Here is a 20,604-nt window from a genome sequence, read left to right on the forward strand (position 1 = left end):
ACGTGGCTTATTGCATAGTAGTGAAGCTGTTGATATTATGTAACCAGGTCAGGTCAACAGTTACCACTTCTAAGATGCTGGTCCCATGTGTCCCAAGTAATGACCCCATCAACTGTTACTGAATTCTTTTTAAATATTTTTTGTAATGGAAAGATTAATACCTATCATTGTTTTAAAAGGCATGACGTTAATGAGATTTGCCTTCTGATTTCATCCATATAGCAGCTGTAACTGTTAACTTATTGAAATTCTGTATCTAGTACCCTTTTGTAGCTTAGTATTTCCTTGATATCCCTTTATTTCGAATTAAAAATGGTTTACTTTATACCAATGGACAGTAGGCATAGGGAAAGTATAATATATCCACTTTAAAAAACAAAAGAAACAGCACCGACTAAGTTTGGATGTCAATTGTATTTACGCTTTCCTTTATTGTTGGAGAGGTTAGATTATGTTAAATCCAGGTAACTCGTTTATACCCTGGGTATTGTCAGTTTATTAGTCATTTGGTGTTTATTCAATTCAATTCAATTTTATTGTCATTAAAAATAATGTGCAGGCACATGTTAAAATGAAATGAGGGCTGTGGCTTCACCAAACAGTCCAAGACAGACACAGACAAACACAGCAAGCACAGTATAAGATATACACACATGAAGACCAAAGCTGAAAATAAGTTAAAAAAGAGCTGGAGTACAAAATATTTAAAAAATATCTACAGACATTCAGTGGGTAGCCAGGTTCAGGTGGGCAACAGCTTGTGGAAAGAAGCTGTTTTTGAGCCTGGTAGTGCGGGCTCTGAGGCTCCTGTAACGCCTCTCAGAGCGCAGGGGGGAGAACAGTCCATGGTTGGGGTGGGATCTCTGCTGATGCTGAGACCCCTCGAAGGCAGCGTTGGTGATAAATGTCTTTTATGGCTGGGAGCTGGGTACCGGTGATATGCTGGGCCGCCTTGATGATCCGCTGCAGAGCTTTCTGGTCTACTGAGGTGCAGTTGCCATACCACACTGAGATGCAGATGGTCAGGATGCTCTCTATGGTGCAGTGGTAGAAGTTGGTGAGAATTTTGGGGGGTAGACGGGCGCTCCTCAGCCTCCTCAGGAAATGCAGGCATTGTTGGGCCTTTTTCACAAGGGCCTGGGTGTTTAATGTCCACGAAAGGTCCTCGCTGATGTGGACTCCAAGGAATTTAAAGCTGGAAACACGCTCCACTTCCACCCCATTGATGTGTATGGGGGAGTGGCTGCAGCTTCTAGACCTCCTGATGTCCACAATCAGCTCCTTTGTCTTCTGCACATTAAGGACAAGATTGTTGGTAGTACACCACACTATTGTGAGGGGTTTTATCTTTAGCTCTGTGATGGCCTGGCGGCCTGTCCAGAGTGTCCCCCCGCCTGCCGTCCAATGATTGCTGGAATAGGCTCCAGCATCCCCGTGACCCTGAGAGCAGGATAAGCAGTTCGGATAATGGATGGAATGGACGGTTTTATCTTTATTCATATTTTTTTTTAGTTAACTCATTATAGTCAGCACCTGCTCTGTATGTCTTTAGTCACTCTAGTCAGATGCAAATATTTGCTGTCATAAAAGTAGGATGATTAAAAAAGAATATATATTTTTTTATTGGTTGCAGTTATTTTGATGACATTTTAGTAATGCTGGGGGGGTGTTCTGGGTAAAGGCTGACCAAATGTGTTATCACTATTAAAATGTGGTCTAATTTATTAACTGGTTTATCCCCCGGTATCAGTGACAATTGACCCCGTCTCTAATGTGGCTTTATCATTTTGCCCCTGTCTTCTAGGTCCTACACAAAACCCAGTGTCTCTGCAGCAGCCACAAGGACTGGGCTACAACATGGCTCACCAAGCACCCTATAATCCAATACACATGAAGAGCCCAATGGTTCCTGGGCCTGGACTCTACAACTTTGGCCCACGCCAGCCTATGCCCCCTGCCAGCTCCTACCAACATGGACCCCCATCTAGCTCCTACCAGGCCCCTCCACTCCAGCCCTCATTGACCAGGCCACCATTGGGAGGTCCTTCATCCAGTACTCCCCCTCCGTCAGTCAGCCCTGGGCCTAGGATGCCCCCAATGCAGGACACTCCTCCGCCTCCAGCAGTGTCTGCTAATAGTTACTACCAACAGCCTGTGGCTCAAGCCTGGCAGTACCGCACCGCTCCCCCATCAATGGGGGCACCAAACCCTATGCATATAATGCCACAAGGCCCCATGGATAATCATGTGAGCCCAGCAGCAAGCTCTGCAGCGACTGTACCACTGACACAGACATCAGCAGGTTACAGCTCTGCACTACCGGGCCCTGCCTCCCATAACACCATGCAGGCTCCAGGGCCAAGGCTGCCCCCAACCTCCCTGCATGGATACACCCAGCCAGGTAGGAGGTCATTAAAAAGCACATGCAGTCATCTCAAATTCATTTCTAAAGCATCACTGGTATCTAAGGAGTTAATGTCTATGTTTACATGCAGTCAATCTGATTTTAAGGTGAATATTCAAATTAAGGTTATAGTTCTATTATGGTGTCTACAAATTAACGCAACCTCTTAAAGATCTGAGTTCACAAGACTGGTTGGATCAAATTGTGGAACAGTAGTTAGGTTTCATGCGACCCTGTTTCCAACGGTGCATTTGAGACTTTTTATCAAATGGCTCCGTTTCCATTTTTAGGATATTAAGCTCCTTCATTTTATTGAGCGGAAACATGGTTTCAGTGTCGTTCCAGAAAAGTGGCTGTTAACTACTGCTGAAAAAACAGAAAACAAGGCACACCTTTATTGTTAAGGACTGGTATCCAAAGATTAAGAAAAGGGAGCCACACAGCCAATTTTATCCTGAATAAGGCAACTACGTTTGCTGAAACATCATTTCGTAAATTTTTGCATTTGAAGTTATGAGCGTGTGGTTTCTTGTGCTTAATCTGTGTTTACTGCTGCTTGTCATGTTGTCCTTTTGTCTATCATTTCCGGATCAGAAGCCAGTAGAGGGGCTTGGTGCATGCTCGCAACCAATTCTCCAAAAGGACTGTTTAAGGTGTATAACACAGCAGAATTCATTGAATGATTGAAAAAAACTCTAGCTCAGTTAATCACATTATACTTGTGTTGATTTATTACTTTAAGTGATAGTTTGATTCTTTGTTTACATGGCAGTTGTAATAATCAGATTGCCTTAAAGCAACATTATGCAACTTTTTTACCTTAAAATAACGGCATCAAAATAATTTTGATGGTACACTTACTTGTAATAGGGAGAATAGTGCCTCTTTCATTCTCACTCCATGCCCTGAATGCCTGTTCTTGCACTATGTAACTTGGGTTGAGTGGGTAAGATCCCCTGCAAGCGATTTTTTTTCCCCCCTAAAATGGCGACGCCATGCCCTACTCTGCCTCTGATTGGCTAGTACTCGTTGCCTTCGTTGGTTAGGTTTAGTTGGTCATTGGTTGGTCACAGGAAGAGTGAGATTGGTTCGGGTAAGAATATCAGGGTAAGCCAATCAGAGGCAGAGTACGGCGGTTTGTCATATGACACACCACATAACCATAACCTGTTTGGTTATGTGATATGTGAACTCATTAAACTTCCATTTAAGAAAACAAACGGGTGTAACAGAATGAAATGTGGCTCTGGATTGTATGCTGCCTCTTTAACCCATTGAGGTCAAACCAACCGTTGGCATTAACCAGTCTTCAGTAGTCATTTGTTTACAAAGAATCATTGGGAGCTTTAAACAAAATCGAATCTTTTCATCGTCTAACTTACTTATTTAGCAGCAAAAGATACTCTACTCAGCTGCACATTATTTGGCTGTGTTGGATGTACACAATTTACTGTTAACATGTTTTCTTTTTTATCTTACATGGGATCTTCATTATAACTGAAAATGGTCAGAATGTTTTTGTACAATGTTGAAAGAGTAATTTAAATATTCTGGACTTTACATGGTTCCTGTTAATCATGGTGGCTTCAGATATCTCTGCTCTTTTGTTGCCGACAGTAAGAAAGATCTTATGTCAAGGAAAGGACAAGCCTGGAATGACTGTAATGAATTACATCATATATGGAGGTCTGACATCTCTCACAAGACAAAACTAGCATTCCTCAGAGCATGTGTTGTAAGTATCCTACTTTATGGGTCGGAGACGTGGACCATGAAAAAAGATCTTAAGGCGCGACTTGACGGAACATACACATGCCTCCTTATGAGAGTTAAGAACATCTCCTGGTGGGAGCAGAATACCAAAGCTGAAATCTACAGTGATACACCACCTATCTCAACCACGGTTGCATAGAGGAGAGCACTTTTTGCAGGACATTGCTATAGACGATTTTTCCCGCCCTTACCTAGGGCGCCGGGGTGGGTGCATTGTTCTTCCGGTCTAAACATCCGTAGCCGGATGTAGACATGTCAGCCTAGATCTGCGATATCTTCAACAACATTAAACATTAAAAATTGACATTAGAAAATCAAAAAATGGTTCAGAGACACATTGTGCGATGCATGGCTGTACTAATACACGGAAACACCTGAATGAGTGGTTGGATAGAGAGTGTTGCCCATCGACCTGCCACAAAACGGCAATATCCCTGCATTCCATTGTTTTCCTTCCACAGAAAACCAACAGCAGATTTCGAATCATGGATGTGGTTGAACACTTTGAATTTGAAGAAACCACCGAAAAACGTCTTTGTGTGTTCCCATCACTTCATTGCCAAAAAGCCCTTTCCCTGAACTGTGGTAACTAGGTAGCTACTCGTTACACCAGAAAAGAAAAGCATAGGGTGGCCCAAATACGGAAATGGACCGGAAGTGCTGCATCAACTTGTCTATAGAGCAAAAGATCAGATTATATCCGACGTTATCTGTATGCATCTCCCATGTTCTAACAAGGTGACCTTTCAGCTACATAGACTGTATTTCAAGAGACATTCAAATAAATGTTCAAGACCTACCAAATCAAATGAGAAACAGAATACTGGCATGATGTTGTGAATGCATGTTCGACTGTGGTCGAAGGATGATGATGATGATGATGATGATAATCATGGTTAATATTTGATCTTAAGTAGTGAATTACCCAGGAGTATTGCATATGATGTGATTGTGCATCCCCTGATGGAGTCCTCACTCACTGAATGATCTGGGTGACGGCAGTCTACCTTCTCAGCTGTTGGGGTGGGTCATTTTCTTGAGCAGGATTAGTCTGTTAGGAGGGTAAAATTAGATGTGGTATATACCAATAAAGTCACACAGAGGAATTGCAATGCACCTAAAGAGGAAGTCCCACCAGTCTTCTCCAACATCAGTAAATGGATCAAAGAGCTCATTTGCCATTACGGCTGTTCACTCAAATTCCTGTGGGGGAGCTGCAAGTGGTTCCCCTCTCAGCTCAGAGCCCAGATGTTCAGATAATGAAAAGAGTGCAACAGGAAACTGTTACATCATCCAAGTTTTGTGATCTATAAGCTTGAGCTGTGTTACTGTATTGATTGTTTGAGTAATTCTCGTGGGATGCTCCATATAAGGAACCTTCATAAAAGACAGATTGTTATTACTCCAGCCATGGGATTGCCGATAGAGGACACTCCCGACTCTTCCTCTGGGGTCTAGATTTAGCATTTGGTTGTGTTGACCATAAAAATGAAAGCTGGTCGGCCTCTGCTCTCTGTCACAGAAGATGGCCATGGGTGGCGGCACCACTAGCTGTCGTCACCTCCAGTCAGCGCTTATAATGTTACCAGAGCTTAGCTGTGCCCTCTCAACATCTCACTCCTAACATACAGCTGCTGTGAAGTGGTGTCAATGTACATAATGTGGTTATGTTTGCATAATGTTTCCAACCTTGCAAATAATGTGTGCTGCATTTTCTTTTTGTGAAGTGCCAGGCACTGCTCCTCCACTTTTGAATCCCACAGCCCCCCACACATACCAACCAGGTGGCGCCCAGTTTGGATCCCTACCCACAGGACAGCTGCCAATCATGAAACCGACTCCACCCCCAACTGGACCCCCCATCAGCAACGCCACACCTCCACCTCCTAAGGCTGATGGTAGGTTTGTGAAATCTGGTCCTCGGCATCTCGTTTCCCCTGTCTCCTGTTGTAGTGGGATTGTCAGTAACGTTGTTGTCGGGCTACGAGAGCAAAAAAAAAAAACAAAAAAAAAAACAGGACTTCCACCTCTTGTGTCAAGTCAAATTTATTTGTATAGCCCATTGTCACAAATTACAAATTCCTCATTGTAATGTAGGTTTTGAGAATAGGAACATGTTTTCCTCAACTTGAAGTCCCTTTTGTGACTAATTGCCTATCTTAATTTCTCCTCCCCATTCCTCTCCATACCAGCTCAGTGTGGGGGGGCTTCTAGCAGCTCTCTGCCCCCCACTGAGCCAGACAGCCAGGAGGGTGATATTGAATGTCCAGGTGTGATCGTCTGTCTGTAGTGTTATGGTGTCCACTCCTGTCCTTTGCATGTTGTTATTGTCATGTATCTGGGGATGCACCGATTGCTCTCTTCAATTTTCAAAATTCAATACTAATTACAAATATCATTTTTAGGTAAATGGCTCATTATTAGGCTTTGTTCACTTTTTATTTTTTTGAAATACTACTTATAGGGTCCAAAATTAACACTCGCCAGTCGCCAAATGCAGGTAAATTTAGTCTTTGGTGAGTAAATTATGGAGACCACCTGCCACACTGACCAGTTGAAAAAAAAAAGACTTTCCTACACATGCTGGAGAAAGCTGGTGGTTTGCTATTGCTTGCCTTGTTTTGTTTTGTTTTTTTTGCCCCCCCCCCCCCCCACACACACACACACACATTTCAGGAAGAACCACCCTACTCTTTATCTGGTTGGCTAGTACTCATTGGTTAGGTTGATTAAGGTTAGGGTGTGGTTAAGGTTAGCCAATCAGAGGCAGAGTAGGGTGGGTCTTCGCGAAATACGGGTGAGGAAAAAATAACTACTGTCACTTCGATCTGCCGTGCTCCGCGTGTAGTCCGTAGTGCACAATTGCGTCAGTCTTACAGTATTTGAGGTACCTGTTGTTATGCGGGCAGTTGAAACTGCGTAGAGACTAGCAGAAGACAAGAAGGAGGAAAACTGCTTTGAGAGGGAATTTTCTGAAGAAGACTGAACATGCTAATACAGAATAAAAAACATTAATATGACCTATGACTCTGAAGGTATTACTGTTACTTATCTTGCTATTGTTATTAATTCCTCTATAATTGTTATATTCTCAGACTCCATAATAAATTATCCTTCTTGCACTTAAAGGCAAATACCACAGAATTTATTAATTCAAATGTTTCAAAACAGTTGAGTTAATATTTCTGCATACAGTTGTTACTGATATCATTCCTGCACAATACTATATTATTGATTGAGAATCGCATATGAGACCAAGATGACAAGCTAAATGGTAATAATAGCAAAATGCAATAGTATAAAGCAGTTTTTTTGGCTGGTAAAACAACTGTCTGCCCGGGACATTTTTTTTTTTTTTAATCTATCAGTCACCTTGGCAGGTAAGCCAGAAAGCAAATTTTGGACCCTGACTACTTATGATTTTAGTATTAGATAGTAATTTGGGACAAATTTCCAACATACTATACATTAGCCTGGAGTTGCCTTGATGTCAGGATCAGTACATCCCTACTGTATGGCCTCTTTGTTGTAGGACATGTATCCCACCTTTCCATAAACGTATATTTTGTAACACCCTAAGGGCTAGAGCTCTTAGGAAAAAAAATTAGTCAAACTTTAGCTCATCTGTTTCAACCTTTTCTCCTTTGAATAGTTTTTTTTAGCATCTGTGCTGTGGATAGTGCATTAGTACCTTTTTTTTATTCTTTTATTTTAATGCTTCTCTTTCCTTTATGTCCAGTCATTCCATCTTCATCTAGGATTAGTTTATTGTGATAGTAGTGCAACACGTGCTGTTGGAAAATATTCTTATGAAGTCTGTGCTGTTTGTGTTGGAACAGGACCCATGGCTGGTAATGGTCCTCAAACCTCAAACAACTTAAATCATTTGGACAACAAAATGGGTAAGGCTGATTCTGTCAGTATTTGGAGCAGTGTCAGACAGACCGCATAAGCGCCTAGTAATATTAATTACAGTGCATCCGGAAAGTATTCACACCCCTTCACTTTCCCCACATTTTGTTATGTTACATACAGCCTTATTCCAAAATGGATTAAATTCCTTTTTTTTCTCATCAATCTACTTACAATACCCCATATTGACAAAGCGAAAAAGGTTTTGTAGAATTTTTTGCAAATTTATTAAATATAAAAAACTGAAATATTGCATGTACATAAGTATTCACACCCTTTGCTATGACACTCAAAATTGAGCTCAGGTCCATCCTGTTTCCACTGATCATCCTCGAGATGTTTCTACATCTTGATTGGAGTCCACCTCTAGTAAATTCAATTGATTGGACATGATTTAGAAAGGCACACACCTATCTATACAAGGTCCCACTGTTGACCGTGCATGTCGGAGCAGAAACCAAGCCATGAAGTCAAAGGAATTGTCTGTGGACCTCTGAGACAGGATTGTATCGAGGCACAGATCTGGGGAAGGGTACAAAAAAATGTCTACAGCTTCGAAGGTCCCGAAGAGCACAGTGGTCTCCATCATTCATAAATGGAAGAAGTTTGGATCCACCAGGACTCTTCCTAGAGCTGGCCGCCCAGCCAAACTGAGCAATTGGGGGAGAAGGGCCTTGGTCAGGGAGGTGACCAAGTACCCGATGGTCACTCTGACAAAGCTCCAGCATTCCTCTGTGGAGATGGGAGAGTCTTCCAGCAGGACAACCATCGCTGCAGCACTCCACCAATCAGGCCTTTATGGTAGAGTGGCCAGACGGAAGCCTCTGCTCAGTAAAAGGCACATGACAGCCCGCTTGGAGTTTGCCAGAAAGCACCTAAAGGACTCTCAGACCATGAGAAACAAGATTCTCTGGTCTGATGAAACCAAGATTGAACTCTTTGGCCTGAATGCCAAATGTCATGTCTTGAGGAAACCAGGCACCTCTCATCACCTTGCTAATACCATCCCTACAGTGAAGCATGGTGGTGGCAGCATCATGCTGTGGGGGGTGTTTTTCAGCGGCAGGAACTGGGAGACTAGTCAGGATCGAGGGAAAGATGAATGGAGCAAAGTAAAGAGAGATCCTTGATGAAAACCTGCTCCAGAGCGCTCAGGACCTCAGACTGGGGCGAAGGTTTACCTTTCAACACGACAACGACCCTAAGCACACAGCCAAGACAACGAAGGAGTGGCTTCGGGACAAGTCTGTGAATGTCCTTGAGTGGCCCAGCCAGAGCCCAGACTTGAACCCCATTGAACATCTCTGGAAAGACCTGAAAATAGCTGTGCAGCGACGTTCCCCATCTAACCTTACAGAGCTCAAGAGGATCTGCAGAGAAGAAAGGGAGAAATACCCCAAATATAGGTGTGCCAAGCTTGTAGCTTCATACCCAAGAAGACTTGAGGCTGTAATCGCTGCCAAGGGTGCCTCAACCAAGTACTGAGTAAAGGGTGTGAATACTTATGTACGTGCAATATTTCTGTTTTTTATTTTTAATACATTTGCAAAAATTTCTACAAAACCGTTTTCGCTTTGTCATTATGGGGTATTGTATGTAGATTGATGAGAAAAAAAAGAATCTAATCCATTTTGGAATAAGGCTGTAACATAACAAAATGTGGGGAAAGTGAAGGGGTGTGAATACTTCCCGAATGCACTGTATGTTTAGGTTTTTACAGGGAAAGGCAGATGTCCTTTCCCAATACTTATCCCCAAGTATTCAAGTCCACTGTAAAGACAAAAGGGAGCAGGAGGTTATCGGTGCATATTTGGGACATCCCGAGGACGTGGTTTCATTCTGCCACGTCAGATTTGTTTAACAGCCATTGTGATTAAAATGAGGATTAATGAACTGGCATGTATCTATTAGCTGCTTAATGTTTTGCACCAGTAAGCCAGTTTTCAGGATGGAAGTGCCAAGTTAAATATTTGCTAGTAATATATGCTAGTTGCTCTCTGCAGTCAAATACCCCAGATATGCTAAAGCCCAGTATATTGTCATATTATGCTAGATACATGAAATGTGACTTCATTGTAACCTGTACATCTTCTGTAAGGCCTAACGTTGTGATATAAATGAGACATAACTTGTAATGGCATGGTAAATATACTGGCGGCTGTAATTTAGCTTGCAAAGAATCATTTTAGCTGCTGTTGGTAAGTCATTTTTGATGAAAGTATCTGCTAAATGAGAAAGTCAAAGTAGTAGCAAGGTTGTCGAAGCATTTAGTAGTTTGTTTGATAGTAGTTTGAAACAGTGCTGGTGATGGGGCATTGTGTGTCAATTCATTAGGCTTGAGTATCATTTTTGAAACAGGACCCACTTGCGCTCTCATTGGGTGCATGTGGACATATGCCTGCAAGACCACAAGTGTGAGTAATTGAGACAAGGCCATAGTTGATTGTTGCATCGGATTTCCTGTATTGCTCAATAGCGATGGTTTAGACTTCTGCAATTCTGACCATGCTTGTTTATTTGATTAATTTCAAATTGCAAATGCCAATTCTTTTTTCTATTGGTATTTTTTGAATAAAATTCTTGTCAAATTTTTTTTTATATATTAAGACTATATTTTAAGAGTAGTGCATGGTAAATGGTATTTATCAAAAGGTCATTATTCCTTTTTGTGTATTGTCTCAACGCTTACAAAAAACCCTTTTTCATCTTGCTCCTCAAGCTAGTACCTAAGCAATATCATATAATGATAAGCAATATCATAATAAGAGTGAAGGCCCCCCCCCCCAATTATAAGTAATTCCAATGTGTTGACATAAAGCTGACACACCTTTGTCCTTCTCCCACCTCTTAGCTGGACCACCCCAGCCAGGACCCCCAGGGCGCCACCTGGGCCACTACCCATCCCTCCCTCCAGGATACCAAAATACTTCTGTGCCACCCAACGTCGCGGCGGCCTCCATGCACCCTGCCATGCAGGCCTCCTCACAGCCTTACACTCAAGCACCTCAGCAGTACCAACAGGTGAGCTCCACAACAGCCAACCCCCCTCAGTGTGTTTTAGCGTGTTTGCGGAGGCAAAGCACACCGGTTTTCTTTGTTTGATATGTAAAATGTTCTGTTACTTTGAGCATATGCCGTTCTTTTGGAGCACAAATGCAAGCTTTAGGTTTTACTTGGTATTGTGGACATTTTAAGTTATCAAGCCAAGCAAATTAGGGTTATTTAGCCTTTAGTGTAGACATTGTCTGCATTTGTAGAGGGATACTCCTTCACAAAGACAACATGGAGCCAAAAAAAAGTAAGTAAAATCAAGGAATTCTTTTTTTTTTTTTTTTTTTTTTACGCATAGTCCAATGGGATATCTTTGCATTCTGAAATTCCACAATTGAGCTGACACCTGAATTTAAGATGTTGTGGTCAAACCCACTTGAGTCAATTTCTGATAACTTTAATACCCCTACAATTCAAGTCCTGACAAAACTTGTATATTTTATACCAATATGACCCCAGATAAGTGAAGGTCAGTTGGAAGATCTTCTTAATAAGGTCACTCCCATCAGTCCAAAGGTATATTTCAATTCTGTTCAGGTTAATTTAGTGATGCACAGGTTGACTCAACTTAACTTTATAAGCTGTTGATGTTCACTTGATAAAATATGGTAGAAATGCTGGAAAGGTGTTAAACTGGCTTTTCTCCCTTTTTTGGGGGGGGGGTTGAGGTACTTGACTGGTAACATGCTTTAACAAACATTTACAAATGGCACATTTACATCCATCTTTCTTGTTTTCTGTTTACAATTTTCTCAGCCTTCCACTGGTCCAGGGCCAGCCCAGATTAGCCCGTCTCTAGCTGCTTTGAGCCTACAGTCAAGCACCCCAGAGGCCCTGAGAGTTGTCAACCTTCTTCAGGACAGGAACCTGCTGCCCCCAGGCCCCATCCCCGCCCCGACACCATGTCTGCCCCAGGACCTGCAGAAGATCAACTGCAACCCAGAGTGAGTCGGAGTGATGGGTAGCTTGGTATACAGTATGTTGTCACAGTTTGAATCTTGCAAAGCTCAGCCTTTTCTGTATTGGTTAATGGAACGAGCATTAGCTTGGGGCCCACTGTTGTCGAAATTGTTCCATAGCCAAGGCTATGAGATTGGCCCGCCAGCTTGTCTACGGTTTGGGGCAGTATGTTGACCCAGTGGTTGGTACTGTTGCCTCACAGCAAGAAGGTACTGGGTTCGAACCCCAGGCCATCCCAGGTCCTTTCTGTGTGGAGTTTGCATGTTCTCCCCGTGTCGGTGTTGGTTTCCGTGTGGAGTTTGCATGTTCTCCCCATGTCTGCGTGGGTTTCCGTGTGGAGTTAACATGTTCTCCCCATGTCTGCGTGGGTTTCCGTCGGGTGCGCCAGTTTCCTCCCACCATCAAAAAGACATGCATGTTAGGGGTAATACTCCTGCCTGTGCCCCTGAGCAAGGCAATAGGAAAAAGAACTGGAGTTGGTCCCCAGGCACCACAGCTGCCCACTCCTCCTATACAATAGGATGAGTTAAATCCAGAAAACAAATTTCATTGTAACCAACACAGCTGTACAATGACAAAAAAATAAAGTGTCTTTCATATTTGCTATTGTACTTTTATCTCCTAGTCTGTTATGGTAGAATCCTACCACAAGTCTGTGCTTTATCAAGTTGATATTTTCCCCTAATGATTGGGCTGTGCCTCGAGATCCACATTTTTCTAAATAAATGTGCCATTGCAATGTAGTATATTCAAGGTGTTTTGTGTTTACAATTTTCACATGTTCCCCTCCGGTATTTGATGTGCTCTAAACTTTTCAGACAAAGGTCTGATGTGAAATAATACACTGACACTTTCTGAGAGCACTGTAAGATCTTTGGTGCATAGTGTCTATCAGCAGATGTGTCTGTATTTGAGTTGGTTTCCAAATGTTTTTTCTCTTCAGGGTGTTCCGGTGTACCCTGACCAGCATCCCTCAGACCCAGTCCCTGCTGAACAAAGCTAAGCTGCCCTTGGGCCTGCTGCTCCACCCTTTCAAAGACCTTTCGGTAATACAGCTCATGTCCTCCATACCCACACCGTCTCAAACCAACTGTGATGTCCAAAGCTACAATCTTGGAAGATTTAAATATTTAATTAATTAACTAAAAAAAACATGTAGGCGTACTTTTTAGTACTTTATATTGCTGGTGTATTTAAGGCATTAACTAATCCACAAGTGTCCAGATTGCTAACACATTTGTAGTTGCACATTCTAATGGCCAGTGTTTGGTAGGACTCTCCCTGGAAAAATGACAATGCACATTGCATTTCTGGTTTTCACCATAGCAGCCAAATATGGTTGGAGTCAAGGTAGCGATGAGTTTGGTACAGAAGTACAGTTGTTATGACTAAGAAGCAGATATGGCAGATAAACCTTAACCTACATATACTACATGACATCAGTAGCTAAAACTACTTAAATTCATTTGTTTTTTCACTTTTCTTCTTTTTTTGTGTTGGAAACACGCTGACACACCATCACCAATGACTATATTTCGTTTCAAATTGATTTCGAGTGATACTGGTAATTACAGCGGTGTTTGACCACTCCAGATCCCAGAGGTGTTAGAAATTTACAGCAAGCAGAAAATGTTCAAGATTGTAGCTTTCAAGTATTAGGGAAGTAGGGAATGTTCCTGTCATAAACCCTTCAGTTCTGCAGGCTTGCGACAGGGTGGCTTTCCACAAAAGGCGGTTGCGTAATGTTCTCATCTCTACCGTCAGATCATGTGCTCTTTAGCAAGTTACTTAAAAAAAAAATCTGCCATGGGGCTGTCCAGTGGCCAAAAGTGCAAACTTTTTTTTTCTCCATTTAGTGATTCATTTTTTGTTTTCACACACAGCAACTTCCTGTGGTGACGTCCAGCACCATTGTCAGATGTCGATCATGCAGAACCTACATCAACCCCTTTGTCTCCTTCCTGGACCATAGGAGGTGGAAGTGTAACCTCTGCTACCGGGTCAATGATGGTGAGGAAGGGAAGATGGCTGAAATAATTGACAGCTGGCAAAAATGTCTGTTTTTTGCCTCCCTTAGTTGCAGTTGCAGTGTCCAGTAAAATTTTAAGTAAAGATTAGCTGTGCTATTATAACATCATTGTCACATTAAAACGGTGTATATGAATTCATTTAATTTATTTTTGTGCAGATTTAAAGGTTAGGGTGTTGATGGTTACTTTACTAAGTTGAAAACGTGGTCTGCCACCAAGTTTAATCCATTAAAGGGACTTCTCAAAGTCAGTTTTGGATTTGGAATAAATACAGAAAATTATTTACAAATAATCCACATGCCGCCTGCGTGGGACACCGTTTGATCGTTCAGTGATCCAACGCCGACAATCACCTCACTATGGGGGTTCTGTTTGTGTGTTTTGCTACAGTCCCTGAGGAGTTCATGTACAACCCTGTTAGCAGATCGTACGGAGAGCCACACAAAAGACCTGAGGTCCAGAACGCAACCATCGAGTTCATTGCACCTTCTGAATACATGGTAGGATTGAGCAGGCTTGGTGGCATTGCACTTACCCTTTTTGTAGAAAAATAAGTTTAGTCTTCATTTCCAAATAAATGCGCTTTATTTTAGGAAGATATTTCATAACCTGAGTGTCTTGATGCATGCTCAATAATCCAGGTAAGGGAATCACAGAAAGTTAAATCAGTTCATCTGGACACATTTATCAGGAGAAACGTTTCATCACTCATCTAAGTGACCCCTTCAGTATCAGCGGACTGCAGGTATCCCTACCCTCATAAACAGCACAGTTGCATAACGATTGAAACCAACGATCAGTTTCATATGCAAATTGCAGTGACCATTAAACCATTAACTAAAGTTACAATGACAATGTGTACTATTCACAGAGGTCTGGGGAATAGTTGGAATCACAGCATTGTAACATGGCGACAGATGTACTCTTAGCCCCCCCCAGTTCAGGGATGGTCATTCCCTTTTCACAGATGGCCTTTGACTCCCCATTCATTCCGATCGAGCATTCCTCCCTATCAGATGTGCACATCTCATCCTTCAAAGAGTGGCCACTGACCTGTAGATGGGTGTGGACTGCGGAGTCCTGGCTTGACGAGGTAGCTCTTTTGTGTTGTGCCATCCTCTTCCCCATCATCTGTTTGGTTTCCCCGATATACAAGTCACGGCAATCTCCCTGACACTTAACAGTGTACACTATATTGCTCTATTTGTGCTGGGGGACCTGATTCTTGGGGTGGACCAATTTCTGGCACAGCGTGTTTTGGGGTTTGAAAGCAGCGGAGTTGTTTGGAAAATACACATCTCAGCTGTTGTCCTTCTCTCTTAGGTTGGCTGGAACACTGTTTGGGCATCTTCTTGGCTTTGACAAGAAGTGTGGTTATCCTAGTTAGGATAACCACACTTAACCATGGCCTGTTTAATGTGGGTTTTTGCCCCTTCCCCGGCCGCTGTGTCGGTGGGGACGTTGTCAGCTCGGTGGTACAGCGTCCTGATGATGCCTAGTTTGTGCTCCAGTGAATGAGGGGAGTCCAACCTGAAATATTGACCGGTATGTGTTGGTTTACGGCAAACATCAACAATCAAATGTCCCCCATCACCAATTGCCATTTCACAGTCTAAGAAAGCTAACCTGTAATTTTTCACATCCTCGCTAGTGAACTTGATGTGGTTGTCCACCAAGTTAATGTGGTCGGTAAAATAATAGTAATAATAATAATGGATTACATTTATATAGTGTTTTATCTTGACACCCAAAGTGCTTCACAGTGAAGGGGGAAAACTCAACTCAACCTAATCAACTTTGGTAGCACAGTGGCCCAGTGGTTAGCCTGTTGCCTCACAGTAAGAAGATCCTGGGTTTGAACGCCAGGCCGTCCCAAGTCCTTTCTGTGTGGAGTTTGCATGTTCTGCCCATGTCTGTGTGGGTTTCCTCTAGGTGCTGCGGTTTCCTCCCACATCAAAAAGATATACATGTTAGGGTTAATACTCCTGCCGGTGCCCCTGACCAAGGCAGTCGGAAAGAAAGAACTGGATTTGGTCCCCGGGTGCTACACCACGGCTGCCCACTGCTCCTAGCATAGGATGGATTAAATGCAGAAAATGAAGTACATTGGATGTATGTTCAACGACAATAATAAAGTATCTTCTGTCTTTCTAACCACCACCAATGTGAAGCACCCACCTAGTACGTCCTGAGATTTAATTTTCACCCAGGTCTCGTCCACAAATCTGAACCAATGGCTAAGTGTTGTCCCTGGATGCGACATCAGAGGCCTCATTTACACTTCCTCCATGTACAAGCTGGCCACTATAGGTGAGACTGAGGAACCTATAGCTCGCCCATGCGTTTGCCTATAGTACGGCCCTCTGTATGTGAAGTACGTGGACTGAAGACACAGCTTCAGGAGCAGACACACTTGGTCAGTCTTAAGGGTGGTCCTATTGCTAAGGGTGGGGTCATCCTGTAATTTCATGGAGGTATTCCATATGAAATGGTGAGTGATGAAACGTTTCTCCCAATAAATGTTGTGTCCAGATGAACTCATTCAACTTTCTGTGATTCATAACCTGAGGTATTGTCATCATTCAGTTTCTTAAACACGAAAGGACTCTGTCATATAATGTCATAGTCCGATCAACCAGTGACTTCTAAAAGGGATAAGTTTTCAAATTTTTAGTTTTGTGCTTTTAATCCCTTTGTAATAATAGTTGTCATTTATTTGAAATAATTGAACTGATTTTTCCCATTTTTATCCTCTAATAAATACAGAGAAAAGTGTCCTTATTTTTATTTTAGGAAATGTCTTCCTTTAATTATGTGTGAGCATGTACATGACTGGGATGTCCTTTTGTGGATGCATTAAGGGTGTGTGTGTGTGTGTGTGTGTGTGTGTGTGTGTGTGTGTGTGTGTGTGTGTGTGTGTGTGTGTGTGTGTGTGTGTGTGTGTGTGTGTGTGTGTGTGTGTGTGTGTGTGTGTGTGTGTGTGTGTTTTAACCAAAACCAGATAAACCACGTGAAATTCAGATATGTTTGTTTGCATTTGCTTTCTTAATGCTTAGCTGAGACCACCGCAGCCTGCTGTGTACCTCTTTGTCCTGGATGTATCCCACAATGCAGTGGAGACAGGATACCTGAACGTAGTCTGCCAGTCACTGCTGGACAACATTAATGCGTAAGTACGCCTTTTCTGCCTTACTCGGGGTGAATGTTTTAAAAACTAATTTAAGAGTTTTTTAGAGATCTTACATAATGCATATATGGGCACACAGGGCTACTGTATGCCTTTGTGTGTGCACTCATATAAACAGGTTGTTGACCAAGTTGTATGTCACCATACAACATGTATGAGGCAACATACACACATTTCAATTGGCGGAAAATAAATAAATAAATTGGTGCCTATTCTTCCATTATCAGGCACCACTTCTTTTAAGTAAAATGTAGGGGAAAAACACATCACCAATACCTGTCAGTATTGCTGAGAATTTTTGCCATTTTTTATTATTATTTATTAGTAGTGGTCATAGTCATCGTTATAGTAGTGGAAGAGCTGTGTGTTTTTGTTTTATAAAGACACTACTTTGTTCTGTCTTGTTTCCCTTATTGTGACTTTTTCTTCTCACAGTGGACAGCGCCTTTGTCCTATGTAGCTTTTTGTAAAGCACGTGCTCGTGAACATATGTTCAGAAGCAGTTGTGTGCTTTATTACTATAGTGTTGATTTGGTCAGCTCTAGGATGCAAAAACCTGTCAGCTAACTACTTACTCATTTTGTGTGTCTGTGTGTTTGTGTTTGTGCGCACGAATGTGTGCTTGTGTTCATCAACACTTGTACGCTGTAGGCTCCCAGGAGACTCGCGGACAAAAGTAGGCTTCATCACCTTTGACAGCACCATCCACTTCTATAACCTCCAAGAAGGGCTCTCCCAGCCTCAGATGCTCATCGTGTCCGACATTGAAGGTGAGAGGAGGCCAATGGCAAGGGCTCTGCTGTCAACCTAAATGAATGAAAATAACTCACTGCAGAACTCAGAAATGTCCATTGCAATGAAATAATCAAAACCCAGCCTATAACTTGTGTCAAATCTGACACAAACTCATGAACTGTGTCCCATTTTTTGCCACACACATTGAATTGAGTTGATGCCCCCTTGTCGTACTAACTTACCACTTCACTTCATCTCAGTGCATCATTATTAAAGGTTCGCACACTTGTTTCTTTATTCTGTTTGTCTGTTCTTTAAGTGAGTCACTTCATACACTGTTTACTCAGTTTAAGATGTTAATGTCAAGGTGTTTGAGGCTGTGGTCCGTAGGCCTGTCACGGTAACTGCTTTTGTTGGACATTATATTGGTCCAGAAATAGCATTAAATGATATTTTTGTCATTTTAAGACCATTTTATACCACTGATTCAATGATAATATAATAGCATAATAATGCAAATACACACTTTCACTCTTTTTTTTTCAAGCAAAATTGATGTCTATGTTAATAGGCTGTCCTCTCTCATTTGATTTAAACCCAAAATGTTCCCACACTGGAGCTGTGGAGTGCAGCTTTGAAACCAAACTTTCTGGCTGGAATTATGCAGTTGTCTGGGAAAAACACGTATTGGCCTTGAGTCAGTAACACGCTGTCTTCACTTCAACTGGTTGCTGTGTGTGTGTGTGTGCGTGCGCGTGGAGCCGCATGAGCCCCGCCCCTGTGAAACTCTTGACACGGAGCGCAGAGGAGAGGACAGGAGCAGCGCAACCAGCACATAGGTGCTGTGATGAAAAAACGCTGTGCCCAAGTCTTATAATGTTAGGGAAAACCATTATCGGTAATTAGATATTGAATTATCTTTGCACCTTTTTTTTCTTTTGCCCACAGATATATTTTTACCAACACCAGACAGCCTTCTTGTGAATCTCAACGAATGCAAAGAGGTAAGGAGCTGCTGTTAAACTGATACGCTGAAATTCTGCAGAAGTGATTGTGATCCGTCGTCAGCTTTCCCATGGGCAATTCAAGCTTTGCCTCATTGCACTGTGCTTAGCCCAGTCCAGCTGTCACAAGATTCATGCATTTTAAAAGCTTTATTTGTGCTCTGTTTTTCAGTGCTTGTAAGAGCTGTCACTTGACAAGAAATGAAAGGGTCTTGTGGCAGCTAGCATTTATTCTTTAGTGTCCCTAACCTACTGGGCTAACAAATGAGAAACATTCTACATCTTACCTTAGCCTTTGGACTATGGACTAGAGAGGCTCCTATTGAAATGTGGAGGCAAACTTAGTGTTGCTCATCTGAATAAAACACTCCCAAGTTGTCTCACTTTTAAAAGCCTTTAGTTTAGTAGTCACTTTAAAATAGAGGCTTTCAAACGTCTTCTCAACAAGTTAGCTTAGAGTGTTTTGTTCAGATGATAACCACAAACTAACACATTTCTGGATTGGGGTCATTGTAGTCTCACGAGCCGAGCAAATCTCCCAGGTTTTCACACTGCGAGATAACGTCTGGTTAGCCATTGCATTCCGCTTCCGGTTTGGGAAGTGCTGCGAATTCATGTTTGCAGCGGCCTCACCCAGTACCGGTGTGGGGAGATGACGGCGCGAATTCACGTTTGCAGTGGCCTCACCCAGTACCGTTCAAGCGGTGTCTTTGTCCATGACTGCGTCTAAGTTTTGTCTTCGTTTGATGACTGGGAGAGCTTGGTCTGCTGTTTCCTGTGGGCCCAGGGACCACGGCCCTGCCCGGAGCTACGACCGGAGAGGTAACACCGAAGGCGGTCTGACAGGATGCGGAAGCGGGGCAGGCTAAGCCCATGCAGACCAGCAATTCCGATAACACCGAGGGCGGTCTGGCGGTGGCCTCGCCTGGCGTTGACTGTGGTGTTTTTGGTGTTGTCGTGTGGAGTGCGGGGAGGTGTGTTGAGGGTGTCTGGCTGGGAGAGCTGGCATTGGATCTGTGGAGGGAGCCTGGTCTGCCGCATCCAGTGGGCCCAAGGACCACAGCCCCTGCCTGGAGCTGCGCCCGAAGAGGAAACACCGAGGGCGGTCTGACAGGACGCGGAAGCGGGGCAGGCTAAACTAACTGCGATCCCATGCAGATCGGCAGTTCTGACAGCCATCCTGGCTGGCGTTCGTTCCCTTGGACAGTGATTTTTTTTTGTTTTTGTGTGTAGTTTGGATATATGTGTTAGTTTGGATATGTGTGTTGTTGTAGTTCTTGAAAATGTGTTTTTGTCTTTGTATTGCACTGCTGTGGGCTGGGGGAAATGATATTTCGTTTCATTTCATATATGTAAGTACATGAAATGAAACAACAGTGTCCCTGATTCCTGCATGTAGAGATTTCAGAAAAGGCTTCCCATTGAAAATGTGGGTACACCAATCACAGACACACTCAGTTTCACTGCTCATGATGCAACCCAGCCACAACTCGTTGCTAAGAGGCAGATAAACAACGGCAACCTCAGTAGACAACGAGGCAATACCCA

General features: G+C 42.8%; 1 protein-coding gene across 1 annotated transcript in view; it reads left to right on the forward strand.

Annotated features, from left to right (window-relative positions):
* sec24a (SEC24 homolog A, COPII coat complex component) overlaps nt 1-20,604 on the forward strand; it is a 45,771-nt gene that overhangs the window by 1,914 nt on the left and 23,253 nt on the right. The window contains exons 2-12 of the mRNA XM_056284448.1: nt 1,805-2,401; nt 5,905-6,075; nt 8,017-8,079; nt 10,941-11,110; nt 11,897-12,084; nt 13,044-13,146; nt 13,984-14,110; nt 14,521-14,630; nt 17,187-17,299; nt 17,969-18,087; nt 19,001-19,056. Of these exons, the coding sequence (XP_056140423.1) occupies nt 1,805-2,401; nt 5,905-6,075; nt 8,017-8,079; nt 10,941-11,110; nt 11,897-12,084; nt 13,044-13,146; nt 13,984-14,110; nt 14,521-14,630; nt 17,187-17,299; nt 17,969-18,087; nt 19,001-19,056 (1,817 nt within the window). The remainder of the gene's footprint in view (nt 1-1,804; nt 2,402-5,904; nt 6,076-8,016; nt 8,080-10,940; nt 11,111-11,896; nt 12,085-13,043; nt 13,147-13,983; nt 14,111-14,520; nt 14,631-17,186; nt 17,300-17,968; nt 18,088-19,000; nt 19,057-20,604) is intronic.

Source organism: Lampris incognitus, chromosome 8 (genome assembly GCF_029633865.1).
Source record: "Lampris incognitus isolate fLamInc1 chromosome 8, fLamInc1.hap2, whole genome shotgun sequence".
NCBI lineage: Eukaryota > Metazoa > Chordata > Actinopteri > Lampriformes > Lampridae > Lampris > Lampris incognitus.